The 20068-nt window shown below is 46.3% G+C and overlaps 1 protein-coding gene across 1 annotated transcript; it reads left to right on the top strand.

Moving 5' to 3' along the window:
• Positions 1-16125: 16125 nt before the first annotated feature.
• On the top strand, positions 16126-16672 carry LOC145413648 (uncharacterized). The gene is made up of 2 exons (XM_080283306.1): positions 16126-16182; positions 16283-16672. The coding sequence occupies exons 1-2, from the start codon at positions 16126-16128 to the stop codon at positions 16670-16672; spliced, it is 447 nt and encodes a 148-aa protein (XP_080139432.1).
• Positions 16673-20068: the final 3396 nt, after the last annotated feature.

Raw genomic sequence — 20068 nt, 5'->3', positions numbered from 1 at the left:
ATTTTATATCACCTCATAAATATCTCAGAATTCAATACTTTTCCTCATCAGCACTGAACAAGTTAAGACTGGTTTCCTTCTCCAGTTTTCCTCATTACATTGAGGTGAATCATATGTAGCATAAAGAAGTATCATTAAAATATTACCAGAAAATACCCAAGCAAATACCAAATTATGTACAGTAAACTCTCAGTTATCTTATGCCGGTTAATACAGAGCATTGGATATTGCACAGTACCCCCCTCCCCCTTTTGGCTCAACATTCAGCATCGAGCCGAATAATGTGTTACTGTCAACCTCGACCCTCTATCCTAAAACCTTTCCCATTAGTAGAATATGAAAATTAAACAAAATACAAGACAGTATTGATACAGTACAGTAATACAGTACATAGTGTTCTATGTACTCACCTGGTGTTGGCATCAGTGGAGGGTAGAGTTGTACATCATGCAGTACAGTATAGGCACTTAATCCTATGTGGTTTAGTGTATAGTAATTTCAGAATCACAATAGAGCACTAGGACATGAAGCAGTGAGAGGCCATAAGCTTTGCAGCGACAATGAGTGAGGCATAGGAGGCCACAGAGTAAGTCACAGCACTAGGGTTTGGCCACTGCATGGTCACAAGAGCGGAGTGCATAGATATGTCTTCACTGTACAATATCCATGGGAGAGAATGAGAGAGCGATGGTAGGCTCGGCGTGCTGGATAGTTTGCTCCCACAATGCATTCTGATTGGCTGGCATGTTTTGGGGTTTTCCCGAGTGCTGGTTGGCTCATGCATCGGAGCTGGATAATAATCCTTGCCGCTGGATATTGCATAGGACTGCTGGTTGCTTCCTGTTTTGGTTCTGGATATTGCCAAATTCTGCCGGATATTGCTTTAATAGAGCCGAGCAAAAAGCACCTGATATTGTGTTAAGCTGGATATTGCGACAGCGGATAATTGAGAGTTTACCTGCATACTTATGGTAGATTTTTTTTTTTTTTTTTTAATGGCTGTAAAAGTATTTGCTACTCAGCATTGTTTCACAGGTAAAGAGGTTCTCATGTCCAAAATAGGAAGATTTTAGCAGCCCTGATATATAGTTTTGATCACAGTGAAGACATGGAAGTTTGAGACAGTAGACCTCTCTAATCATCAATGGCCTTTGCTAAGGCTAAGTAACAGACCAAGACAGATAATGACTGGTGTTATGTTTGATGGTGTAACTGGAACAACAAAAATATCTCAGTTCATACAGGCTCTTAATAAGGGGGATTGTTGATTTTTACACCTACCAAAAAAGTAACATTAGACCTTGTCATTACAATGTACTGTAATATGCTTATTGAAATGCATTTATATGATCTCCAGTGCATTATCATAAGCTGGCACACCTGCGTGCCATATTAGCAATAGTAAGAGGTGAAGGAAGGATTGGAGGAGGTCCAAGTATAGAATATTATTCTATCTATCTATCTATCTATCTATTGCCAGACGCCTCAATCCCGTTTGGGGTGGCCACAAACAAATCACCTCCAAGTCGCCCTGTCCCCCGCCATTTCACTGCCCTGCTCCCAACTCACACCCCCCTCTCTCATATACCTCTCCACCCATCTGGTATATGGATGTGCTGTGGAACATCACAACAGAAGCCAAGACCTCAAAAATGAACACTTCACCATTACATTGGTGTTTCATTGTATGGTTCACAGTACTTCAGGATTATAATGTGTAACCAAGAAAGTAATATTTCATATCGAATAATATGAAATGTACTGGGGTAGATGGAATCTACTTTGTCACTGATAAGTTCCTCTGATTTACAGTACTAACTGTGTGGAAAGGTATATATTTGGACAACCTCCCTGGCTTTCACTGAGAGAGTAACTATGAGATCACGGGTTTGCTTCCTAAGGCTGACCATGGACCTTTCTACGGGGTCTCTTGTGTCCCAGTCTGTTTGTGCCTAGAACTAAAATAGTGACCTGAATCTGTAAAGCAAAAATTGCATTTAGTATGGAGGAATGTTTATGTTCTTTCATTGTCAGTCACCTATAACAAGAACTGTTTGTTTACTCTTCCTGTTCAGTGGGCATGAATTTGAAGGTACCAGACATTCAGAAGCAAGTAATGCAAATAGTCCCCTCGAAGCCTACAATCACCTCAGGTCATTGGCTGACTATATTAATTTTGTTAGGTGTGCATGATGTGGGGAGTGTTTTTAATGTCATAAGGAGTGTTCCATCTATTGTGCCTCCTTTGTCTCATAGTGGGCAAATTCTCATGTGTTGCAAGGATGCTTCAGTAGGCATTACGTAGGTCTACCTTGCATTTTCTGCCTCCTGCAACACTTTTCATGCTATATAGTGTTTGCATTTTACATCCTCTGGTTGTATGGTTTATAGTAAATCATGAGACAGCCAAGTTGTCCTCCTCACACCAGTGGCCTGAACCATCCTTGCAACAAACAAGAAACCTTCAAGTGTCAAAGAGATGCAGTATATGGGCAACTTTGTATATACTGTGTTGTGTTAGACACCATCATTACAGCATTAATAAAGTGTGATAATTGTATTTTTTTAGAGAATGTTATACTTTCTTAATGGTATTTAAAGATATAAAACTTCGTGAAAAAAAAAAAAAAAAATTGCTGTATCTGCACTATACAGTACAGTCATAGTTTAGTGTTAGTCCAGTGTTTCACTCTTCATTTTGATGTACATATAATTAACTAGATTATAATGATTATGTTGTGTGTTACTGTAGAAATGATCACTGCTGTTATAGATGAAGTTATTAGTTTTTATAAATAGATTGTATATTATTATTATTATTATTATTATTATTATTATGGCACATTGCTTGTAAGTATTTTATTGTTTGGTACTGCTGATCTCCTTCTTTTTATCTTCATGCAGGTTATATTTTGTCTTCAGGGTGTTTAAGAAAATTTATTGCATATATCCTTCCTTTGTTTGAGCTGTGCCATTCCCTCCAGGTCCACAGGGATATTATCCTCATATCACTGTGCAGCATTTCTTTACATTAGAGATATTAAACTCCTTTGTATTATTTGCCATCAACTTTTATTGTCCAGATAACTTCATATCCTGAGCTCTGCCTGTGTATACATAATTATGCATTTTCCCATTTATCTCTCTTACTTGTGCAGTACATTTTTTAAAAATTGATAAAAATTTAATCATATCTTTTAAGTATGACTCCTATACCTGTTACAGTATGTAGACACTTCCTTGTAACAGAGTAATGAAGTGCAGCACAATGAAAGTAAAATATAACTGACAGTTCCCCACCAGCATTGTGTCCTGCCTTTTATATTTTTCATTTGTCCCAGTATGCCAGAGAGTAGCCATTCTTCTTGTACTCTTGTGTATACGGTTCTTCATACTTCTGTCAGAGAAATGGTTCATGTAATACCTTTTATCACCACCGATAGCAAGAAAGTGTTACCTAGCTTCTGGTCTTTAATATGCAGTCGGAAACAAAAGTTCGCCAAATATCAGCTCGTGCTTCTTACTTTCCTCTGCTGATTAATATTTTGGAAGTGAGAGAGGCTTGGCAGACTCCTTTGCCCATAAATTATTGCTTTTTCAAATTGTTCATTAGGGAGGAAAGCAACAGCTATGCCATAATTTTAAGTAGATGCAATGGATTGGTAGGTGAACTTATGATAGTGATAATACTCTGTGGTGGTGGTCCTAGTTGTAGTGGCAAGAGGTACTAGGAATGAGTCCATAGTGTCATCATGAGTCACCTCCATCCCAGGCTGAAAGGAAGTTATAACCAAGGTTTCACATTGAATGAAGACTTGTTGTTGGCAATATAGAGCTCTTGTAAAACACACAAGCAACAGTGTCAGTGCATCAGTCCAAACTGTTCCTTGTGTAGTGTAACAAAACTTTGAACTACCACAGCTTTGGGCAAAAGATTTTTGTTTGGTTATAACCTCCCTCCAGCCAAGGGATTTAGTGGGAGGTGCCAGGAAGGAGTCCAGACACTTTTTTTCAGCCCAAGGTGATACCACACACACCTGAAGTGCAATATAGTTAATACAACTATGTCATTTGTAGTGATTCACCAAACCCTCCCTGCATTAACCACTTAGCTATGATAACTTAAAGGTAATTTTAAATTTTGTTCTTGCTTTCCTCAGATAGTTTTATGAAACTAGGAGATAGTTATTAAAGTGGAGGGGTTAGTTATATCCTTCGTTAACCCTTCCAGTACTGTACTAGAGGGCCTTCTGGAATCGACTGAAATCATGTGGTGGCAGTCTTATTAAAATGAGAATTGTCTGAGTGATGGGGTTAATTTTTCTTAATCAATAAGGGTAAGTATTTAAATAATGATTACCATAATCCTTAAAAATAAAAACCTTCTAGTGCATCATAATTTAGTTAAATCGTCACCCTTTCATTTCTGTTGATGTCAGTGGCTGTCACTTAGTCACTGTCAGTGGTATCTATCTACCATACTTTGAAACTTTGTGCAGTTTTGGGGGAGCCATCCAGTATGTCAACTAACTCGGACACGTATCTACTTTCCAACCACAATGTCATCACAGACTCATATGTATCTGTAATAAATATATACCATTATATTCAAATATACAATATACATATTCATGGTACTATGTATGACATTCTCTATCATGTGCCTACTGCCTGAATGTATGTGAATTGTACAGTTAACTACTCATTTTCAGTATATCATCATTGCTTGCAATACAAAACTTGTAAATCTACTCGTAAGCTTCCAGCCGTGTTGCATTTACCATCAGTTTTCATGGGGTACTGAGGGAAAAAGCATCATGCATAGTCATTCCAATTCTTGCACATCAATATACATACATTTTCCCTTCAAGTGACACTTAACTACACATTTTTATCTTTAATTTAACCCAAATGATCGTATACAGGTAACACAACCTCCCATTTTTCTTCCATCAGTCATGATTGGCAAATCTTTGACTGGTAGCAAGTGGGTGGAACTGAATCAGGGATTTTTATTGCTATGGATAGGTGTGTCAGATGTAATGCTATGAGTCTGCATGAGAAAAAAAAAAAAAAAAATCATGTTTTAAAACATGAGAAAACAGTGTGGGGCCTGTGTGAGGGATGGTTCAAAAACCAACCTTACCTTTGGTAGTGCAAGGGTTAAATTAAATTGGCAGAATTATCTGTTGTCTATTGTGTGGGATACCAGTGGATTGTAAAGAAGAGAGCAATACATTTACGGTCTACAACAGCTTGTTGATTGCCGTTGATACAGAGCCAGTCATTAAGTTATATAACATAGAAGGGGATGTTGTGTCAAGTGTTTCATTGCTTTATATGTGGATAGGTGGGTTTCATCTAAAGTGCTGCATTTCTGCATCACTAATTTATTGAACACTTAATATAGGTTTATTATGAAAACGAAGCAAAAGTTGATACTGCTGTACTGTATATCTGGTGTGACAGGTAAAGCTGAGGCTGTAATGAGGAAAAAATTAAGAATATAATGGTGCATGCATGTAAATTTTTATAGTACAGTTATACATATATGGTGATTCCTTGGTTATTGCTCATTTGGATACTGTAGTATATCAGTGTTTGTTATCATTGCTAGATGAAAATCTTCACTCCTGCCATTATTGTTCATTTTTTAGCTAAAAAACTTTGTTATTGTGCACCTGAACTGGTTTCTGGTGCACAGTCTGTGGTTTCTTGTGGCTTTGAGGGATTCAAAGATGAGGCAGTATGCAAGGAGTTAATCCCAGGTGGTCGAAACCACTAACTCTCAACCCTTTAGCCTTAGAACCCCTTACCTCAAGCCCATATCATGTCTGTATATGGTACTTGTTCCTTTCTTAATATGCCCATTTCATCATTTTCTGTTAACCAAGCCTGTATGTGTTTTTGATACTTAACAAAACATTATGCATGTAGTTAGTGGGTCTAAATTGTTGTAAAAGTGAAAATTTGAGTTTACATGTGGGGTGCCTGGTACCAATTAGGACAACCCATTGGTAATGGGCTTTTGTTATCATGCAATTTCATTATCAATAACTAGGTGTGGTACCAATAATGCATGATAACCAATGGATCACTGTACTTCACATACATGCATTACGTGGTTACAGATATACTGTACAAGACATAATATTCTTGCTTCATCTTCTAACAGCATGTCAGCCATTGACTAACCTGATTATGGCCAAAGAAGGAAAAAAAAACATGCTGACCACTGCAGACACAAGGCTGGTGTTGGATTGGGGTTAGGAGGATGTTAGTGTATCATAATACTTTAGGGGTGGGCTAGGTGCTACAGTATGATATTGGAAGGAAGGGGGATAATATATATTTTGGAGGAATAATTATCATGTAATCTTTGAATGGACTGTATGATGACTGCAAATCTACAGCCTGTATCAAATGCATAGTAAGTAATAAAGTTGGTGGTTTTTGTAACTGTAGTACAGTAGTAGCCATAATGTTACCTGCTGTAGGGGATGTGTAGATCAACTGTTAACAGTTAGGCAGATGTGACAAAAGCAAAAATAATATATCATACCCTATATATGGAGTACGAACAATTCTTATGGCAAGGCAAGCCGGATGAAATGCATATGTTTTATAAGGAAAACAGTAGTTGCATGCAGAGAGGAGCATTTATAATGCCCACCAAAATTGTGTGAGTGACAGTGGTGTCAGTGAGTTGCTGTTTATCACTGTTGGATTGAAACATGAGTCCTCAGTGGTCCTGTCACTATTCATTATTCCTCTGATGAGGTTCAGGTAGGTGTTGCAGACCATCATCCACTAATGATATAATACTGGCTACTTCTTCCAAAGGTAACTCTACACTAAATGACAAACCTAATGGTCTCCTGTATCCCATGAAACCATTTACAACACTAGGCAGTAACCACATAAATCAGATAATGGGGTGATGTGGAGCCTACTACTGTGGTGCCCCTGTTGACTAAGAGGTAAGACACAAATACGACATTCAGCCAGGAACCCAACCTCCACACACTTCCCAGCACCTCACAGTAGTGATAGGTCAGTCCATCATTAGGGAACATGGGTTCACTGCACAGGATGGCTCTGCAGGGGTGGGTACTTGTCTGCAGTTGATGGGTCTGTTCAGCCTGACAGACTGAGGTTACACTACTGCTGCTACTACTACTGCGATGGTTTGTAAGTGAAGTCAGGATGAGCAAAATGAAAGAGAGTGGAATTGATGATGGAATGAAAAACTGTTGATGTAAATTCTTATGCGTAATAATGACAATGTGCTGTTCACAGGTAGTAGAATGGAGATTCATAAGCAACTCCAGAGTTTTTGTGGATGTCTGAGTAGATGTGTTTAAGAGCATACTGTAAAAGTAAGAAGATATTAAAAGAGACAGAAGGTGCTTTGATATGCAAAATGCAGGTGAATGGGAGAGTATTGAAGTAGCGGAAAATTTCAGGTACTTCAACAGGGTTGGAACCAGCAGTCTGGAAAACGGGAGAAAAGTGGGGGGGGCATGATTTCTAGCGGAATTATAGCAAGTTTGATTTCATGGTGACTTGTTACCAAATTCTTCAAAATATGAAATCCCTCTTTTCTCTTAAATGATTTTGTGATAATATTTATGTATGATTATGTTGCATGTATTTTGGTGAATAGCATTATTATTATTATTTTTTTTTTTCTAAGAGGCAGCATATGCCCTCCTCATGCCCCCCTTTCATTTATGCCAAAATATGGTACATGTACCTCAGTGCAATTATGAATGAAAGAGGTGCATGTGTTCAGGAAGTGGAGAACAGAAGGGCTCAAGGAAGAAAAGGGACAGTTGTAACAAAAGCCTGAGTATGGACAGTGCATTGATATTGTGTAAGGGAGTGTGGTATTGTATTCAATTGCCATATGCATGTGAAACTCTTAGTATGACATAAAATGTGAAAAATAAAAAGAAACAAATGGAAATGGATATAATAAGAATTATTAGGTGGGTTGGTAAAATAGACCAAGAGACTATAGTAACTGTAGTGAGGTTAAGTAGAACAAAACAGGATTGATCAGAGGAAAAAAAGAGATTGCAGTTAAATAGTATGGATAGATGGAAAAAGTGGATATGACTAGACTGATAAAAAAGGTGTACTGTACAGGTACATTGTATAACTAATTTATGTTAGAGGGGGGGCATAACAAGCCATGAAAATGGCATATACTGTACTGTATAGGGTAGTGAATGTATGGGCACACAAGACATTGGCGGTAAGAAAACTACCATATCAACATGATAAAACTTGGTGACTGCACTTTGTGAGGTGCACTAAATAACAGTGTATTAATTTTTAATTAGTCAGTATTCTCATATGTTACTGAAACAACTTGGTTGTGGATTTCATATACAGTAACATGTGGGATGGAGTCAAGACTTTAAGACAGTTACTAAATGGGTATGTGGAATTTTTCATTAGGAAGTTGTACCGTGCATAACTTTTACTTGACCCACTACATATGCTGAGAAAGAAACACATTATGACGCTACTTAGTTTGGAGTACAGCATGCAGACTTAGATGTCAAGGCATTTGATTTTACCAGTATGGTGACCATTATCCATTCATTTGATGTAGTGCTACCTACTTTCTTCTTCACCTTTGTTATTGTCTCTGTGCCTGCCCTTTTTTCATCTTATTTCTCCTTTTCCTTCTTGTTACTTTTTATATAACTTCTTTCTACTTCAGGCAGCTCTACACTGAATGACAAGCCAAATGGTTTCCTGTAACCCAGGAAACCATTAACAATGGTGGATGGCAACAATATAACCAGATAACAGAGACGTGAACATTGGTTCACTGCATGGAACGGCCCTGCAGGGGCAGTTGCCTGGCTGTGGTTGGTGGGTCTGTTCAGTCACACAGACTGGGTTTGATCAGCAACAACAACAGCATATCAATCGTGCTGTGTTTAGGTTTATATGGACATTTAACTCTCACAATAGCATTTAGGTAAGTGCAGAAGTGGTAGATTACCAGTATATAATGTAAGGCAGGAAATAAACAGATGAGGCAATGAAGTTTTCATATAGTGGGAGGTCTATCTATATTTAGTCCGACATCCTAATCCCGCAAAGGGTGGCCGCAGACAAAACGCCTCCAAGTCGCTCTGTCACCCACCATTTGACTACCCTCCCCCCTCCCTCATATACCTCTCAACTCCATCCCTCCACCTCATCCTCGGTCTACCCCTCCCTCTCCCTCCCTCCACCTCACCTACATACACCCTCTTAGTCAGTCTTTCATTCTCCATTCTCTCCACATGTCCAATCCACCTCAGTGTATTTCTCCTAATCTTCTCAACCACATCCACATCCACCCCACAACGTTCCTTCACTTCTTCACTCGTCAACCTGTCCCTCCATGTCACTCTTGACTTGTTCCCCTCTTGCGAGGTCCACGCCTCGCTTCCATACGTCAGGGTAGGGATCACAATACTATCATGCAGTGACTTAACTTCCATACTCACCTCCCTATTTCTCATCATTGCTTTCAGTGAACCAACAACCTTCCTTCCCTGTTGTACCCTTTCACGCTCTTCATCCCCCAAAGTTCCATCCTTACTCATTACACTACCCAAGTATTTGAATGCACTAACATTCTCCATATCCTCACTGTACATTCTGTGACTTCATTCTTCTCAAACACCATAACTTTACTCTTGCTTACATTAACTTTAAGATTCCTCTTCCTACACACTGTCCCAAATTCATTCACCAAACCTTGCAACTTCCATTCATCTTCACTCAACAATACTGTATCATCAGCAAACAGCAACACCGGAATCTTCCAAATCTCACCCTCATTCATTAGAGCCACCCCCACATCCACTGCCCCATCCATGTATATATTAAACAGCCATGGAAATGTCACACAACCCTGTTTCAGTCCCACATTGAGATCAAAGAACTCATTCAGCTCACCATCCACTCGCACCGTAGCCTTAGCTCCTTCGTACATACTCTTCACAGCACTCAGCAATCTCTCCTCCACTCCATAATATGTTCTTAATACCTTCCACATACCTTGCCTATCTCTTCTGTCATAAGCTTCCTCCAAGTCCATGAAGGCAGCATATACTTTCCCTTATCTAGATACTTCTCCACTAAACATCTTAGAACAAATATATGATCTACACACCCTTTTCCCTTCCTAAATCCCCCTTGTTCTTCTCCAGCTAGCTTCTCTGTCATATGCCTAACCTTATCAATGAGTATTCTACCATATATTTTTCCAGTCACACTAAGAAGGTAAATACCCCTATGGTTACCACATACTTCTCTCTCTCCTTTTCCTTTGTATAAAGGAACAATTATACCAGATTTCCAGTCCTCTGGAACCCTTCCCTCTTCCCAAGCCAATCTACACAACTTCCATATCCACTCCACAACAATCTCACCCCCATACCAAAGCATTTCACCACACTCCATCAATTCCTGGGGCCTGTCCCATCTTGATCTTCATTGCTTCCACTACTTCCGCCCTATTGATCTCTTCCTCCCTCCTCTCATCTCTTCATCTCCCAGCCATTCCCCAGCCACTTATACTCGCACTGCTCTCACTCTCTCCATTCAACAAATCCTCAAAGTGCTCCTTCCGTCTCCTCAATTTCTCTCTCTTCTCCACCAACAATCCCTTATTCCTATCTTTCACTCCCCTACTATTACCCCTTTCTTACTGCCTTACTTTCTTTACCTCCTTCCAAAACAAATTCTTACTCTCCTTCCATTTCACACTCAGATTCCTTCCAAACTCTTCATCCACTTTCTTCTTACTCTTTTTCACCAGTCTCTTCACTTCCCTTCTCCTGCTCACATATACCTCTCTCTTCTCTCTCTCATCTTCTCCCTTACCTCTACTCGCTAGCCATTCACTATATGCCTTCTTCTTTTGTCCCACAGCTCGTTTCACCTCATCATTTCACCATGCTGTCCCTTGCACACCCCTGCATCTCCTCACTACACAAACCACCTCACACGCTGCGCATATCTCTTCCATGAATATCTTACATACGTCTTCCACCTCTTCCATCTGCTGTAACTCATACCTTCCCAATCTTTCTTCCACTATGCTCTTATACTCTGCCATTTTCTCATTATCTTGCAACTTCTCCACTCTTCTCACAGGAGCTGTTTCCTCCTGTCTTCCCCTTCGTCTCTTCAACCATTTTCTTTGCAGTTTCACCTTGACCATCACTAAGTGATGATCCGAGACTCCATTCCCCCACCCTCTCCACACTCTTGCGTCCAACACTTGTCTTCTCATTCGCTCATCCACACACACGTAGTCTATCATTGCCTTTCGTTCAAGAAGTTCACCATCTATCCTCCTCATTACTCTCCATATATACTTGTGGGAGGTGAATCATGCAAACAGATGCCTGCTCTCTGTTGTTAGTCTCTTTAACTCCTTCAGTGTGATGATTTAATGTATATTTTGTTTTTGCAGTCTCCAGACTATGTTATTCAGCTTAGGGGAAAATTTGTGAACTCTAGGAGTTAGATGAGATTTCATCCACCTCCTTCATTATGGGAAAAATTCCCTAAGTTGACCAAAATTGTTTAGAAACTAAGAATAAACAAGCCTATCATTGTAGTTAAGTACAGAAGTTATTGGCTGTGACAGTCAAGTGAGTTGTGCACTATTGTGTCAGCATCGGTCACTTAATGGCGGCTGTCCATCCTGCTCGATCTCTGCCAACCTCTCTATTCGGCCCATTATCCCTGAGGTCACACTATGACCTCATCTAAGGTATTTTTTGGTCTGCCTCTTGCAACCCCACCCCCGACATTCACATTTCACACTTTCCGCACATGCCCAAACCATCTCAATCTGCCTGTCCACGACTACACTCCAGTCCCATCTTTCCTCTCAACTTTTCAGTTGTAAACTTAACCCCCCCAGGCCTCGCATTCTAGAATGTATTTACACATCCATCTAATCTTTGTTATTTCTGCATGCTTGAGCTTACATATATCCGTATCCTCTACCGCCCTCTGTCTCATTACCATACAACATTACTGAAATACCTGCCGTTGCAGCAGAACACTACCAAGGCATGACGACACCCTCCCCCCAGAAGGAGACCATGGAGGTGCTCTGAGGGCACGCGCGTAGCCCAGGCAGTATGAGCCTATGTCCCCGACTACCTTGCGCCCTTATTCCCCAGAATGGACCCAGCGAGGACATAGCAGTCCGGGCGCATTACCCTCCAGCCGGACCAGCCCTCGCCAAGTTCGGGGTGAAGCTGACTCATCAGTCCCAAGCAGCACCCAAGTGACGGCCTTCAGCCGCACAAAACCTGTGATGGCCTTCAGCCACACAAACCCAGAGATGTCCATCAGCCGCTCAACTGCTGCAAAATCCCCCCTCCCCTGCAGAAACCAGTGACGGCCTTCAGCTGCACTTGGGGAGAGACGGTACCGTCCCCTTTCCTGCAGCTGCTTCCGGGAGCTGGACTCTGGTGACGGCCTTCAGCCGCACTAGCAGGCAGGTGACGGCCATCAGCCGCATCTCGACTGCCATCCACTCGCCACACAGGACACTGATGGTGGCCTTCAGCCTCACCTGTGGACAGGTGACGGCCATCAGCCGCACCTTGCCCAGGGTCCTGTCAGGAAGTCAGGCCCCGGTGATGGCCTTCACCTGCACCGACAGGAAAGGGACGGCCGTCAGCCACCCTCCTCCTGTTGCCCACGGGACCTCAGCTGTGCGCCAGGGAGAGACACCCCACCAAACGTCTCTCATCCCCTGTGACTTCCCCTGCAGAGGACGACCCTTGCTCGGCTCGACCCTCCAGTAACCAATCGGGATGCCCTTCCATTTGTCCCCATAAAGGCAGCCCCCAGAAGAAACTTCCCTGGCTGGAGGAGGTTTGGCGAGGGCCCCGTGGCAACCCAGGAAGTGTGTGAAGTCCATTTGGCACCTGGGGAAGACGACCAGCTGACGGACTCCCACCGAAGGTGATGCCACAGACTACCCCTGACGGTGGCCCAACATGAGTGAGACAGCAGCCTCCGGACTCCCAGAGGTACCCCTGCAACCCCAGGGCCAAACCCCTGTACCCAGCCCCTCCAGTGTGGGGCCCTTCACCACACCAGACCATAGCCTGTTCCGGAGGATGACGCCCCCACAAGTAGTCCCGTGGCCCCTCGACGAGAGGACACCTGAGGGGACGCAGCCGACACTGGGCTGCCACCTGTGAACCGCCGCCCCCCCTCCCCCATGGTTGGCCCACTCCCTTGCCTTACATCCCTACAGTGACTGTGACTTTCATGCCCGCGAGGTGAAAGTGAAAGTGACTATCAGAGTAAAAATACAGTGACAGTGTTTGACTACCTTAACTCTACTGAACGTGATACGAGACATGAACAGTGTTCCACCACCCTACTCTATTCAGTTGTAATGTGGGACATGTGTATAATTATCATATAGTACATGCAGCCCGAGAACAAAGTGTAATCCCAACTTCACGTAAGTACAGTGTCTGTCCGTCTATTCCCGAGACTGTCGGTATCCTGCGTGATATCTGTAATATATATCTGCTAGTTCCAGCTTTTGCCTTTGGATAGAGTCTCGTGGACTGTCTAGCTTCCCTGTATCCAGAATTTGGTAATATGCATGTAACGTTGTTGCCCTGTGTTTTTATGCCCTGTTCCTCTCACACTGTCTAAGCTCCAGTCTAGAAAGGGAACCCAGCTATACCTTATTTCGGCATTGTTAGGACGGGAAGCCAACCTAAAAAAAACACCTAGCATAACACTGATGGACAGCAGTGGTTCTTGACCCAGGCAAATACAGAGAGGAGCAAACAGGGAAATCATCAAAATGGCAACCAAACCACATGTACAATTGCCCAAATTTGATCAGGAGCAGTACAATATCCACACGTACCTATCCATAGTCAAGCCGCTGTTAGATATTGGCTTTGAAGGCGACAGACAGAAGATCGCAGTCACCCTACCACTTCTGGGCAAAGCAGCAGCCAATATTGCACCCAAAGTCGTCCCTGAGCTAACATGGGTGACTTTCACCAAAATAGTGGTGGATGCAATCACACCCTCTCTAGGAAGAGTGGTGGCGCTGTCCCAACTGGACAGCCTAACGTACGACAGAAGCCTGGATGACACTCTCATCCAGGCCAGGCAGCTCTTCACCACCGCATACCCGAAAGCTGATGCAGAAACCTGGGAGCAGCATACTTTTAACATCCTCCTCAGAGTTCTCCTCGGTATGGTCAAGGAACACTTCACCATACACGACCCTACGGGAGATCTGGACGGGGATGTCCAGCTGATACGGCGACTCCTGACCTCCCGCTCCACCCCTCAACAAATCATCGTAGTGAGCAAATTCCCTATGAACAAACCAGCCCCACCCAGCAACCCTCGGCCACTACGAACCCACACCAACCCTACGCCAACCTCACCTTGGGCACACTCCACCAACAAGTGTCCTGCGTACAAGGAGAACCAGAACCTAATTACAGTCAGCCCCTGGGAGTTCTCCACTTGTAGCCACCAATGTCCACTCCACAACATCCGGGAGCAGCTTAAAGCAGGCCAGCGCAAATCAGACACACCAGGCTGATGCAAGGTATCCTGTTTAGAGAATGACGGCCCCAAGGATGACACCGCACCAGCCGGAGATACCGATCCCAGGGAAACAGAGCCGGAGGAGGACGAGATCCCACACCAGCTGGATTTTTAGGCTCGCCTTTGCACCTCCCCATGGTGGCAGGGGCCACCACCTCTCAGAAATATCGCACCCCAGTCTACAATGAGACTGAATGGGGTTAAAGCGAGGCTTCTGGTCGATACGGGAGTGGCCAGAGTGTGCCTCTATAGTCACATTTACTCCTGTCATAAATTGGCTCTTGGCATGCTTTTCCCTACGTCGACTCATCTCATAGACGCAGGGCATGGCCCCCTATCCATCTGTGGGGAAACCTGGGCCTTATGCACCGACATCCACCAAAAGGTCTCTACCTCTCTACCCAACATAAATTCATCATGTTCAACTCAGCTTGTCGCACCTACGATGGATATCTAGGACTGGACCTCCTACAGAAGCTGCGAACGACCATCAAATGCCACAAATGGCAACTTCAGTTTCAGGAGCCACCAGTCCCCTCCCCCACAACCCCTGTGTACCTGGAAACCCTCCCCCACCCCTCCCAAGCACCACACCCCACCCACCTACCCTCCCTCCCCCAATCTCCTCCCTAGGCCCCCCCCCCTTGCCCCACCTTTCCCGCTACCACCACCTTCACCATCACAATTCCCCCTTACCCCGAAGCATGGCTGCCATTGAACAGGCCCACCGGAACATCTGTCCTATTCTCCTCGGACCTGCCGCCCGGAACCCTCTCAGTCTGCCTCCTATCCCCCACCTTCCTCCCCCCCACATCACGGCGATCCAAATCACCAACATCACCACAACCTCCCCTCATGCTACCTAAGGGACTTGTAGTAGGAGAAATGGAAGAAGCAGAGCCATGCACCCCCACCATCTCCCCCTCCCCTGACCCGCTACCCCCCATACCCAAGCATCTCTCACCCCACCAAGCCGACACTCTCCACCATCTACTCCTGGACTTCCAGGACCTTTTCACGTCAGGACCTACCGATATCGGCCACACTACCTACCTGGCACACGAGATACACACCACAGGACCACCTATCCACCAACCATCCCAACAGAAAAACCCAAAACAACGAGCAGAGGAAGACCGGGAGGTCCAAGAAATGCTCGATGCCGGCATTGTTTCACCAACCCCAGGTCCTCTCCTGTCGTCCTCGTCAAGAAGAAAGATGGCACCATGCGATTCTATGTGGATTACCGCCGCGTTAACGACGTTACCATCAAGGATGCCACCCCACTGCCCAGGATCAACGATTCCCGCAACTAGCTGCATGGTGCTACCTGGTTCTCTACCCTAGACCTTCAGTCTGGGTATTGGCAGGTCCCCGTACACCCCGAGGATAGAGGGAAGACTGCGTTTTCCATTAGTAATGGAAAGCATTATAAATTTAACGTCTTGCCTTTCAGACTGCAACGCACCTGTCACCTCCCGATTGATGGAGTTCATCCTGAGTGGCCTCACCTGGGAAATCTGTCTGGCATACCTGGACGACGTTATCATCTTTAGCAAGACATGAGCCAATCACCTTCAATGCCTCAGGAAAGTTTTTCAATGTATTCTGTCAGGCTGGCCTCAAATTTTGACCTTCCAAGTGTGTCCTGGCCGTGAGAACTGTTGCTTTCCTGGGGCACATAGTCTCAAAAGATGGAATTTCGCCCGACCCCGACGAGCTGCGCACCATCGCAGAGCACCCCCTACCGCGAGATGTCCACAAGGTCCGAGCCTTCCTGGACCTCACCTCATACTATCGTCAGTTTGTGAAGGAATTCTCCAATATCGCTAAACCTCTACACGACCTGACCCGGAAGGGAGAACCCTTTGCCTGGACCAGTGAGCGACAGGCTTCCTTTCAGGAACTGAAAGACAAACTTATAACCGCCCCCGTTGTAGCCTTCCCCGATTACACCCTACCTTTCCAATTGTACACAGACATCTCCCTGATCGCGATTGGCACCATCCTTGCCCAAGTCCAGGAGGGATGAGAACATAGCATCGCCTGCACCAGTCGCACCCTTAACCAAGCCGAAAAGAATTACACTGCCACCAAGCGAGAGTGCCCGGGCATCGTAATGGCCTTGGAGCATTTCCGGGCCTATCTTTCCGGAATAAATGTCACCATCATCACAGACCACCAGTCGCTCCCATGGCTACGACAGTCCGATGCCCACAATGCCCAACTCATCAGATGGAGGGAGATGCTGGAGAAATTTAACTATGAAATCACCTACCGCCACGGCAAGCTCCATAGTAACACCGGTGCACTCTCACGCCTGCCCCTCCGCGCGGTCCGATGCGAGCCGGAGCTCCTCCAACAGTGGCATGGCAAGGACCGCCCCCCCTGGATTCTGCCCTGCTGCTGGCCATATTCTCCTCGACCCTGATACCGCCTTAGACACCAAGAGGCATCTCCACGCCAATAACAGAATCCACTTAGGTATCAAGAAGCTCCTCCAGGTGTTCAACGACACCTATCGGACTCCCAATCCCAGCAACCTGGCCAAGCAAGTCACAGTCCTGCCGAGCCTGTGCCTTAGGCAATGATGTCACCCGAACTGCCGGCCCATCAGGCAGCATAACCGCCCACAAGCCTTGGCAGTTGCTATCAATAGATGTAGTGGGGCCCTACCCCCTAAGTCCGGATACCATTACATCATCACCTTCGTGGATACGTATTCCAAGTTCCTCATCACGTGCCCAGCCAAAGAACATCACGACATTGTCGTGGCCGACACCCTCGACTGCCACGTCTTCCTCTATTTTGGAATACCGCAGGCCCTACACTCGGACAACGCCCCTGAGTTCACCAGCAACGTCTGGCGAGAGCTAGCCGACCTATTTGGCTATCGCATCTCCCACTCCTCTCCATACTGGCTACAGGGGAACGGACTTTGCGAGAGGAGCCACCGCACTTTCATGAACCAAGTGCACACTAGAATCGAGGAAACAAAAAATGACGATTGGTCCACCCACGTTAAAATCATCCAGTGGGGAATCAACTCCTGCCCCCCAGAAAACAGTATATCCCCTCATGAGCAGATTTTTGGGGAAGCCCCACTCCTCCTTCCACTACACCGACACCTACAGCCTCCCACCACGCCCCCCACGTCTGACCCCCTCCACCACCTCAAGAGGCGTCTTCACCACCTGCAAAACGGCCTGGGCCTCCAACCCGACGCCACCCCCTCAAACCCCTACAAACCAGGTGATTCCGTGATGGTTGCCAAACTTCCGATTCCCCATAAACTCTCCCTCCGCTTCATGGGCCCCTATACCATCACCCATGTCCCTAACCCCTACCAAGTAACCATAGATAATCATTACACTCGATGAACATACAGAAATCGCCACATGTGCCCGTTCTACACCACTGTCTCCCCTCGATCCACCCCGCCCACCTCCTGCACCACCTCACCGCCACACACCACCCCAGACCCCCCTCCCGACTCCTACGATTGCTACATCACACCCTCCTCCTCCCTCCCATCATCACCTACCCCTTCACCATCGGCCCCCTCACCTTGTACCCCTCACGCCACCTCACCTCCCACCTCGCCACCGCTGCAAATCCATTCCCGTAGCCAACCCCTCGCCCCCTCACCACTGCCTCCCTCGACCCCTGCACCTCACACCACCTCACCTGCCACCCTGCCATTGCCACACCGCCCGAGCACCGCCAAGACCACCCACAACCAACACACACCCACATGCCCACACACCATCTTCTGCCACCCTTACTTCTACATTGCCATCCCCTGGCATCACCTCATCTCCCTCCTCCACCTCCAAACCCCCACCCCAAACGCCACCACCCAATGCTGCCCACCACGGCATCACATCACGCACAGCCGGAGCACCACGAGGCAGCACCCCCTCGACCTCTGCACCTCACACCACCTCACCGGCCACCCTCCCACTGCCACACCGCCCGAGCTCTCCAAGATCACCCACAACCCACATGCACCCAACTGCCCGCACACCCTCCTTTACCACCCTTACCTCTTCCTCGACACCCTCCGGCATCACCTCATCTCCCTCCTTCATCCCCAAACCCCCACCCCAAACGCCACCACCCAACGCCGCCCACCACAGCACCACACCACACACAACCAGAGCACAATGAGGCAGCACTCCTACCTTGCCACCCACACCCACCATGAAAACCACCATCACTCTATTCGGCCGCCTCTCGCGCCATCCTGCAAGATACACCACCACCCCCTCCCCCACTCCCTCTGCCTCACCTCTCCCACCAGTCTCAGTCACCCCCAGCACCGCCCCCATTACCATCAGACTGCACCAAGCCCAGCTGAAATATCCATCCAGCTCTATGCCTGGGGAAAACACCTGCGTCTCTCCCCAGAATAAAACCAGCACCCCCGCCTCCATTGCCAGCATTCAGCTGAGATCACCAGAGGGGCAACTACCTACAGCCATGAGAGTCTGATGCACCACCTGGGCACTGGCCTGCGGCAGGAAGCACCACATCCGCAGACCTCACCACCTCCTCCAGACCCTCCACACCTCTTCCCAGCCCTCCACCCTCTACCTAACCTGCACCCCACACCACAGCGAGAACCAAGCAACCATGCAGTGAATCACTCTCCTCCAAAACCTGACCCCAGACCATGACACCAGCACCACCAAAACCTACTACCTCCAGCCACGGGGACGTGACTTTTCCCACAATGACGGTGGTGAAGTAGCAGCAACAGAGGGCATCACAACACCCCCAGGAGGCAACAACAGAGGGGTAAGTAGGGCGCTTGCGACGTCCGTGCGATATGGGCGTATGTCCTATACAGCCGCGTGCCCCTATTCCACGGAGTGCACCTGGCACGAACATCTCAGTCTGGGTGCATTACCCTCCAACCGATTCAGCCCTCATCAGGATCAGGGTGGAGCTAATAAAATTGCTCCAGGCAGCATCCCAGTGTCAGCCAGTAGCCGCACACCAAAAGCAACAGCCTGTAGCCGTGCCCCAGCAATGGCCTGTAGCCATGCACCTGCAACGGCCTGTAGCCGTGCAACCATGATGGCCGGTAGCCGCACAACCAAAGCAACGGCCTGTAGACATGCAGTAGTGACGGCCAGTAGCTGCATCTGTAAGAGACGGCCAGCAGCCACTCATAGTGCTGCCCACTCCCCCTGCAGAACCCACGATGGCCAGTTGCCGCATGCGGGGAGAGAACGGTACACCCTCTCTCCTTCTGCAGTTGCCTCAAAGGGCACGACACCGGTGATGGCCGGCAGCCGCACCAGTAGACAGAGGACAGCCTGTAGCCGCCTCTCACCTACACTTCGTCCCTCATATGGGACTTCAGCGACAGCCAGTAACCATGCCTGTGGACAAGTGATGGCCGGTAGCTGCACTTCGTCTG

Source organism: Coenobita brevimanus, chromosome 97 (genome assembly GCF_032717465.1).
Source record: "Coenobita brevimanus isolate Jiangsu-jjx chromosome 97, ASM3271746v2, whole genome shotgun sequence".
Taxonomy (NCBI): Eukaryota; Metazoa; Arthropoda; class Malacostraca; order Decapoda; family Coenobitidae; genus Coenobita; species Coenobita brevimanus.
The sequence above is the reverse complement of the archived record's forward strand: the minus strand, read 5'-3'. Positions and strand labels throughout refer to the sequence as shown.